The 9,974-nt window shown below is 46.1% G+C and overlaps 1 protein-coding gene across 1 annotated transcript in view; it reads right to left on the reverse strand.

The window, feature by feature from the left end:
- Window positions 1-9,410, reverse strand: part of LOC144134104 (uncharacterized) — a 51,573-nt gene extending 42,163 nt beyond the window's left edge. The window contains exons 1-5 of the mRNA XM_077667088.1: window positions 9,357-9,410; window positions 8,245-8,251; window positions 7,254-7,358; window positions 4,507-4,729; window positions 732-882 (exon numbers count right to left, since the gene is read on the reverse strand). Of these exons, the coding sequence (XP_077523214.1) occupies window positions 732-882; window positions 4,507-4,729; window positions 7,254-7,358; window positions 8,245-8,251; window positions 9,357-9,410 (540 nt within the window). The remainder of the gene's footprint in view (window positions 1-731; window positions 883-4,506; window positions 4,730-7,253; window positions 7,359-8,244; window positions 8,252-9,356) is intronic.
- Window positions 9,411-9,974: the final 564 nt, after the last annotated feature.

Genomic DNA, 9,974 nt, shown 5'->3' on the forward strand with positions numbered 1-9,974 from the left:
CCAACTAACACCGCATGCCTACCAGTAACAGCTGATGATCAAGCTTGTCTCGTATCACGTGATCACGCCTGCCTTTTATGCGTTAGCGCTTGAGCATCCACTCCGCCGTTTCACCTTCATCAGTGAAGTCCCTGCGTGTGCCCACCTGTCTGTGGGCAACGTGCCCTAGGTGACAGGTGGGTCACCCAGGTCACATGAATTGCGACGTCAACGCAACCTGCGCGCCACACTGTCAGCAAACTGAACCCGTGGCAAGTGGCAGTTCTGTTAGTGATTGGTCGCGAGAGGTTGCTCGAAAAGAGCAACCTGGGTCTCACAAGCCCCACCGGCGACATCACTTGCCATCACAGAGCACCGGCGCATGGGTTAACCTCTAAACCACTCTGCCAGGAGTGTCGTGAGGTGATCTATGGTTCTCAAGTAGAGAATGACCATTTTCACATACGTGAGCATTAACCAATTAACGCTATAGCTTCATATGCTTAAGGCGTAGCTTGCGTTTCAGATCCAGTTTTAGTGCGATATTACTAACGACCCCCTAACCATTTTCGACGATCTTTGTCTGAAGCCTGCTTCATCTTGAAAAACGAGCCTCGAACCGAAGACGAAGTGAGAATTAGTGTGGGAGCGGACTTAGCATTTGGCGTAACTACGCTAAATCTCTCTTTTTTTCACCAAACCCTTTTACGTGATAACAACTCAGAAAAGTAGTAACTGTTGGGTGAACTTACGCTTAGAAGGCCGAAGTCGTACGCGGCGAGTGCCTCTGCATTCCCGAAGGCGAAACTGAGGCCGAAATGTTTGACGCCCATGGACCACAAGCGAAGGAATTCCACCACTCCCGTTGACGTGCTGAGTTGGTGCAGGGAAGTCCGTGCCTGCCTGCTCCGCGCGCCGAGCAAAGGTCGCATTTCACACCGGTTGTCATTATTAATGCGGAAGCATTTCTAGGCTATGTCGTCGGGGTCGACTAACCAAAACGTGTCACCAAAACATGTGCGCAGCGATTGTGACGTTCTTAGAAGGGGTAACATCAAATATAGAGGACGATGTGAGGATGATACACAAAAACTTTGATGTCAATGGGATGATTAGTTAATTAATCAGAGCCAATAATGTCAAAAAGTCGAAATAGAGTGGACGTCGATACAGTGAGTGGAAGGGAAAACAGCCGTGGACGGCAAAATAGTAGAAAAATAGGCAAAGAATTGAAAATAAAGTTTGAAAAAGATTGAAATGTATTCGTTGAGTGACAATTAATCGAAGAGAAAAGTTCTATTGGAATGGAATAATTAGTTAGAAATGAGACAATGGAAGGTTGAATAGGCTGGACGGGTATATAGTAAGTGGACGGGAAAGCAGCCATGGGGCAAAATTTGAAAGCCCAAAATGAATGATTTAGATCAAAAGAGGGTATATACAGAGAAAGAATGGTTAATTAAGGTGAGTAATTACGGAAATTGAAAAAAATGAAGAATTAAGTGGACGGCAATGCAACCATGGCGCCAAATTTGAAAGGCTACGAGTGTCGGCGAGGCGTCAGCGCTTTCGCATTCCTTCAATGCGGATAGCTGCAGTGATCTCTAATTTTTGGTCAAATGTTTAAGGGAAACCCCAAGGTGAGTATATTTGTTATAAGGGACTAATTACTCATTAATATCCACCCAAAAGCAGCCATACGGCTACAAAGGAAAGCTGTATAGCTTTCCTTTGTAGCCGTATGGCTGCGCTTGCGTCGATGTCAATGAATAATTACTTTCTTAGGTTGTCATTAGGTTTTTAACGTGCACGTATTATTTTTTCGACTGAAAGAAATAAAACATTCCTGCGTATTTATTAGTATTGCTTATTTTGCATAGTTATTTTGATGCTTCTTATTTATGGAGACTTGTACAGATTTTTTGAGCGAGTAATGCATTTTGAAGCTGATCATGTTAGGTTTATCCTACTCCGAGTGAACTACTTTAAGTAAATATACTCTCGCGACAATGCTTAACAAAAGCTACATGCTTTGCAACCTGCTGTTGCCCTGTATATAAATGAATAAATCTCCCATTGTTAAATCATCGACACCCACCCAGGCAGCACAGGTAGTCGGACCAATTTTGTAAATATCTGGCTTTACTCCGGTCACTAATAGGATCGGCGTTTCCGATATTCGGCCGATTAGTTGGGCTGCTGGGGCAGGTAGCGATTAGTCAAGCGTTTAAAACAGCAAGGCATTAAGGGGAAGCGCTATCGCCATCGGCATCCCACTACGCCGTAATCGGAAACTCGGCTGTCCCCTCTTCGGCTGTTAAGGAAGTTGGGCGGGTGTGCTAAAACTGTAAGGCGCATGCTGGCATTACAGCCTGATCTCTCGAGAGTATGCCATCGGTGATCACTTGAGAGAGATGGAGTGCGATGCCAACAACAACGTGGGATGTGCAGCAGCATACAAATCTTCTTGCGGATTCCTGGGCGTTCAAAAGGATTGCGAATACTCTTCTTTTTAAAATGGTGGAGACTGCTACACAGTGAGATGAGGCAATTCCCTTCCTAACGAAATGATGATGTCTGCACGCCGAACACACTCGGTGAGTTTGCGCGTCACGCATGGAACTTTGTGGGTCGACGCTTGCAAGCGTGGTACATTGCCTTCAAGCAGAAATTATGTGCAGTGTTTCAGAAACGATGGGAGTACCACTAGCGGCTATTTTTAGCGGAGAGTGAATCTCGATTATATGCACTTCGCAGGCAGCGGAATTGAGGAATGGTAGCTCATTAACATCATTATCATCACTATCAGCCCGGATTCCTCCGCTATCGCCATCGTTATGCGTCAGCGTGATGCAATGTCATCCTTGTGGCTTCATTACAACCTGCCTACCATGGCACGCGACAAACTGCTCCCGCATAATGGGCAAACTGCAAGCAGTGGCACGTGGCACATAAATTAAGGACTCGTCGAGAGATTCCTCGAAAAGCTGGGTCGCACAAGCCCACCGGTGGCTATTTTTGAAGCAGTGGTACATCTTTTAACTGCTGCACCACTGCGCCAGGAGTGGTATGAGGACTGCCAGCGATCTATGAATGTAAAGTAGAGAACGACCAATTCCGCATATATAGCACTTAACCCGTTAACGTTCTCGAGTGATACCCTTAAAGAGGAGCTACAACCGAATCAGCAACAAAAGAAAATGCTCAAGCACTTAAACGGCTTAACGAGGATCGCCTAATAGTTTTTTCTCCCGGTTATTTATTTTTAACGGCTTGGATCCGCGGCTGCTGATTTACCTGCAGTAGGATGAACTTCGTTAATTTTCACACTATTTCACTGCCTATTGTCGACTCTTGTTCTTTTCGCATACTGCTGAACACTAGATTTCCTAATGTTAGTTTTGAGGGCTAGTGCTCTGTCTTATATAATGCATGAATCATGGGCTACACTAGCTTTCCTAACACCGAAACCAAAGTTCATAGGGGATTTTTTCTTAGTTTGCGCAGTTCATCAATGGGAGATCACTAGGGTAATTATTTTAAACACCACTTTTCCTTTCCCTTCTTTGCTAATTAGTTTTCCTAGTCTTAGTTTTCACGGCTAGTATTTTACTTTCAATCTTGCGTGAACCATGCGCTGAAACTCCACGGTTGAGTTAACTAGCAGAACGACAAGATCAAAAATCGGAGGTTTAGATAGCTTTTCTGCATTAAATCTTACACCCAGCTGTTCGCCGTTCAGTAATATGAGTACATCTAATAAACTCGCAATGATTACCAGTGAACAAGTTTTGTCACTTTGCCTGGCGCCCATCTTAAATGAAATTATATCACATTTATTGAGAAAAATACCGTCCCTGCGTAGCTCCCAGGTTGCGCAGTGTTTACAATACTGCTGATGGCGTGACTGCGTTCGGTTTTTTTTTCGCAATATGTGAAATCTATATTAGGACCAGGTTTTATTCTGCGCATTTAGTTTTAAGTAAAATCATGAAAAGATCATTATTGAATGTAGAGAACATTTTTTTTCGTAAACTCAAGCAATTTCTCTTGTTAGTGTATTTTAAGGTTACTGTCATTCTTGGACACTTTTCGTTTTGAAGCTTTGCAAGCTCTGACCGTAATCAAACTTGTATGAAACTTTTATTCACATCCCACAGCTTATGAATCTGTAACGTCGCCGTTGTGCCACACTTTCAGCACGATTTTCGTCATGGTGCGTGGTGAACTTGTTAGTACAGGGGCAACATATACATCATACTTCCATACATCTGCAGATACTTGTTCCTCAGCTTGCTTCTCAGCTTAATCCTTATGGCAGGGTGCCGCTGAGGGCGCAGTGCATGTAGCGCCAAGAACCAAGGGAATAATGGGGCCGTTAAGCTGTGACGCTAGAAGGCAGGCGCAAGCGTTCCTGTATTAGACCGATCCATATTTAACGGATACGCCTGCGATTTATTTTCACCGTGATCGTCCATGAAAAAAAAGTGTTCAATCAAATGCGCTTCAGTGTAGAGAATAGCTCACATCGCGAAGACGGCGAGTCCGTATCGCGTGACGCCCGACGCCCTTGCCTGCGGTAGAAAAGATATGAGGCAGAGAGACTTGTTCCATTCCAGGAAGGAGGCGTTCTTTTCCAGCTGGTAGAAGAGCAGGTCGCACAATCCATCCGGTGGCAGCGGGGTCACGTAGCCGGGGTGGCAGCGGTAGCCGCACACCAACGGGTAGTGCAGGTCCTGCTCCTTGTCCGCTGCAGCGCGGAAAAGCAGGGAAGGAAATGAAGGCGTAATACAAAAGAGCATAAAAGACACGAGCGATGTGGAGGGGATCAGATTACGCCAGGTGCGCTGCTGTGTAGCATTTGCTGGACGGTGGACAATAGCTCGGAAGCTGAAACATCGACGCGAAAACTATAGCTAGATTTTTTAACACAGATGAAAAATGACGGGTGCTACAGGTCTTCCTCGCTTGCAGAGCAACTCAAAGGGCAGAGGGATAATATGTTAGGCAAATGATATGGCTCAGGATGACTCAGGCGTATTGGTCCGTGGTTGCGAATTTCGTGGCATAGGCTACATGTGCCAATTCGGCGTCAAGCACCGTCGCCTCACTGTTACATTGCTGTCGCGGCTCCAGCTTTAACGCATACAGCGAACAAAAATGCGCATGAACCAATAACAACTGCTCTTGATTTTTGGTGTCCCCTTTAACTTTCAGTCCACTTTACTTTTTATTTTACTGAAGCAGCGCTGATGACGATCACGAAAACTAACTGTCATCAGCCTCCGTCCAAAAGCAGCCATGTGGCAACGAAAGAAAACTACGCAGTTTTCTCGGAATACTCGCAGCTGAAAGAGCCTTCATCTTTTTTAACGCTCTGCCAACTATGCGGCGGCTTGCACAAGCCGCGGTGCTGCCTCAGGGGCCACGACTTGAAGCCAGATAGATACTGGTGTAATGTGGTTGGGAAATACGTCGATAAGGACTTCTACTCCATTTCCTTGCGAAAGACCCAAAATAGGTTTGGCTGATTATATGGGTACTATTTTTAATTAAGGCGCCGCAAACTGAACGACAAATGGGGCGGACATACATATTTACAGGCGCTGTTTCCTTTTCTGTCCACGCCGAGCCGCGCTAGCTTGTCAGAAGAATGACGATCAACTCGCCCAACCTTCCGCACTTGTGAATCATGTGTCGCGTGCTGCTAGACGCAAGAAATTGTAGCTGCCGCATGTGACTTTAGTAGCGGGTGTGTGTTGATAGTAATACACATTACTGCCTTTAACGCGCACACTGGCAGCAATAGTGCATTCGTTGTGCTTCCTGAAGAAGTGACATCGCTTCCATTTAATTTTTTTTCCATAAAGAAGTTTGTGCCTTTATTTTTTGTAAGTTCGATATTTTTCGAAATAGTTACTGACGTTTAGGAGCAATAATGTCACCGCTATCTTCGAATTTTGAGTCACAACACAGTTTTAACTCAGCAAGAGGACCAATATACGTTTCGTTTTGCAGCACGGTTTATGCCTACCGGCCGAATGCCCTTTGAGAATTTTCACTAAACATTCAGGGCAGTTACAGCAAGCAGTCTGAGGCCATGATGTGAGGAAGTTTTTGCCTTAAGAAGCACTCACTCTTCTCTCACTTGTCCGGCAGCAGAAACGGATGCCACATATCCCCACCTAATGTGCCATACCAAGGCCTACATACGTCAAGCCAACATGGAACATTTGTCCAAACAGGGACGGATGAGATGGACGCTGGAAAAGTCCGATTTGAAACGGGTTGCTGCTAGGAGTTATGTGGCTGTTTTTTTTTCTTGCACAATTTTTTATAATCCATGAAACCATGTAATGTGCTTACTTGACACCTGCCTTTCTGTTAACGCTAATTTCACTCATTTTAATCTATATCGGCCTCCGAATTCTACTTCACCGCTCTGATTTTAGACCAACAGCACTCAAACTGCTCTTTATTAACGTCTGCAACAGACGTATTTCTCATTACCTTCGTTGTGCCAGCTCGCTAAGGCCTCAAGATACTAACGGCACTTCTTCGATATCTTGATCAATAAAGCTATTAAGGCGAAAGCTTTTAATGGCTCATACTCGCGGCGACCGTCTGTCCATTACATCCAAAGCCTGGAACAGTGCCAGTGCGACCCCCCCCCCCCCCCCCCGCACCGGCGCACACCCTCCCCGCCTCCGGCGACAGTCGGCGGCGCCGAAGCGCATGCGCAGCTGCACATAGCAACAGTGACGTCACCTGCACCTGCAAGCGGAGCGAGTACGCACTGCGACGGCGCTCCTTTTCCAGACGTATCGTTCCAGTCGAGTGAGGTACGCGCAGTGGAGTGGCCGCAGGCTTTCGTCGAACACACTTTACAATTTCCAAAGTGTCCTCCCAAATTTTTCCACAGGATTGACGCCTACGCAGTGTATATAAAGGGTCATAACTGGAGTATTTTGCTCCATACTAGCGCGTCCTAAAACGTCCTAGTTTCTCTTAAACCGGCACGGCACTGACTCTTGAATAGTACACATTCTCATGTCTTCTTTCTGCCGATGTAAGCTGCCAGGGAGTAAGACAAGGAGTTTTCAGTTCGAAAGTTTTCTAACTATGAGTGGTATATCTTGCTGAAGGCAAGATATACCGCTCATGCCGCTCAGGCAAGAATAAAACTTTAGGTCTAACCAGCTGCTTCCACATTTCAGACGTTCTGCACAGTTTCTTAAACAGCCTGGTAAAACATTCCAAACCTGGTCGCTTACCGATTGGATCGCCCAGCCTGTGCGGCGGCTCCGTCAGGGGAATCGGCGCAGACTGAAGCACTGTAATGAATGGAGGAAGGATGTAAAAGATGACATATACATGCTCTGGCACCGAGGCATTTACACGTTCTAATTATCGTCGGAATATCTCAAATACTCTCTGTCCGCACAGGAGAACGAATAGGCAAGATTAAGGGCACTTCAGATAGGTTAAATTGCATGCTTACAACACATTCGAGCATTTAATAAATATCTGTGCGCAAGAGAGAAGTTCGTGCGAGTAGTTCTTCAAATGAGTACTTTATATTTGAAGAATGAAGTAGGTAAGCTTGTTTCAACGTTTCGCTTTTTCCCATATTCATTCCGCGTTTGTTTTTGCTGTTGCATGCACTGCGTTTTTCAGGGCCCAGGGAGTTTCTCGCGAATTATTCATTTTATCCACTGCTCCCTAACAATGCTGTGAGCGTGAGGCGTATATTGAAACTAAATGGGCCCTTACTAAAGTCCAGTTATACTTTGGTTATACCTTTGAAGTCTGGGACGTCGACAAAAGAATGGAGCTTCGCAAACATGCCCTTTAATATAGGCGCATCAGTATCCAGTAGGGTTAGCCAAAGACCATTTTCTAAGCGCTTGGCTCCAGGATAGCAAAGCAACTGGCTGGATCAAAGCTTATAGTCATTTGAAAACCGGCAGGCACCAGGCGGCACTGGTGGTCGGACCCAACACCTCCTGAATGCGAGGCTGATGCTGTTACCACTAGGCCACAGCTGCTGCAAGTGGAAGCTTACGAAGACGGCTGAACTTAAGTTCAGGAACAACATGGCGGGCTATGGAAAGGAAAATCAATGGTATTACGTTAAAAGACAGGAACAGATCAGAGTGAGCCAGGGAACAAACGTGAGCTCACGGTATTCTAGTCGAAACTGTTAAGACAAAATGGCATGGGCAGGACATGTAATGCGAGGGCAAGATAACAGATAGTACGTACCCCGCACCTGAATATAGAAGACAGGATCTCTGGGCCGCACCACCAGACGTTACTGGAATTCCTTCGAGACTCCGGCGTGTATCTCTATGTGCAAATAACACTTTACGCCAGCAGGCACGCTGCCGCGATAAAGAAAATGTTTAGGAAGTTAGCGGAGGATAAGGCGATCGTACCTAGGAGAGCAGACTGAATGGGGGAGCTTTGGTAGAAGCCTTTGTCCTGCAGTGAGCGCAGTTAGGGTCCTGTTGGTGACGAATACCGAAGGTGCAGCCGGCCCTGGAAATGATGTGTGCCTAGAAGCCCCAGCAGTGCCCTCTTCAAAACGCCCTTTTTTGCACGTCAAGGAAGCTATTCACTGAAAGTTTAATTTCATTTCCTTCTTTCTGAAGGCTGGTGCGGTTCCGCGTTGAAAGCCTACACCTTGCGTTCCTCCACTGCCGAGTCAGGTTTGCTTCCATCGTAGTTTTCTAAACGCGACAAAAAAAAAGTGCTATGCACCGTTTTGTAGTAACCACAAATATCGTCGCGCCCCATAGGTGCAGCAACACGTGAACATCAGGATATACAGGACCATTTGGGAGGAGAGATATGTGCGCATTGTTTCGGTATAATGATGAAAGAAGGAAATGATATGCAACGCAATACATAGGCTTCGAAAAAAGGGGGGAAAATGAGTTCACTTTGACACCTTGAACGAAGTTGAGAAGAAGCTACCAGCTGGTTGGTTGGTTGGTTGGTGTTTGGGGAAAGGAAATGGCGCAGTATCTATCTCACATATCGGCGGACACCTGAACCGCGCCGTAAGGGAAAGGATAAAGGAGGGACTGAGAGAAGAAAAGAAGAAAGAGGTGCCGCAGTGGAGGGCTCCCGAATAATTTCGACCACCGGGAGATCTTTAACGTGCAATGACATCGCACAGCACACGCGCGCCTTAGCGTTTCGCCTCCATCGAAACACAGCCGCCGCGGTCGGGTTCAAACCCGAGAACTCCGGATCAGTAGCCGAGCGCCCTAACCACTGAGCCACCGCGGCGGGGCAACTTAGCAGCTCCAGGTTAAATTGCATGCCTTGGTGCGTGGACACTTACAGAAAGCCCACAACAGGCTGATTACCACGAAGATGTTGAGCAGAAGCAGGCAGCAGAAGCAGGAGAACATGATGATCATGGCCGTGCTGCTGCTTGTCCTGTTTCGAGAGAGGAGGCACATTTTCGTTGGCTCACCGGAGCACACCCGCTCAGGTGAAATGCGTAAGCAATGCAAAGGGCTACCGCTTGAGAGAAAGGCATCCTATCCAAAGCGTATGCCTTGACTTCTTCTTAAGGCTAAAACATTGGCAAATCGTAAAAAGGGCAGTTCTCTACGCCACATACTCCGGAATGAAACTGCGGGAGTTGGTTTAAGAAAGGTTAGTAAATAAGAACATGCTGGGCTAGTTGACTTGCGCCACTGCTTACATAGTTAAAGAAATATTCCGACTAGCTGGTGAACTCAATCAGTTTTGATCTTGCATTGATAAAAATGAATCCAATGTCTAGTATCACTTTAAAACAGTTGATAGAGGATTTGCCATTACCGCCTTTGCAGCTACATTGAAAGGAACCATGTGGACAACTTCATCGAGCTATAAGGTTCATTAAAAATAATTTCTCTGGCCTTTTATGAGTATGTCGTTCTCCGAGTAGCGAAAGACACATTTATTGCCGATATTTACCCTCGATGATTACTCCG

Source organism: Amblyomma americanum, chromosome 5 (genome assembly GCF_052857255.1).
Source record: "Amblyomma americanum isolate KBUSLIRL-KWMA chromosome 5, ASM5285725v1, whole genome shotgun sequence".
NCBI lineage: Eukaryota > Metazoa > Arthropoda > Arachnida > Ixodida > Ixodidae > Amblyomma > Amblyomma americanum.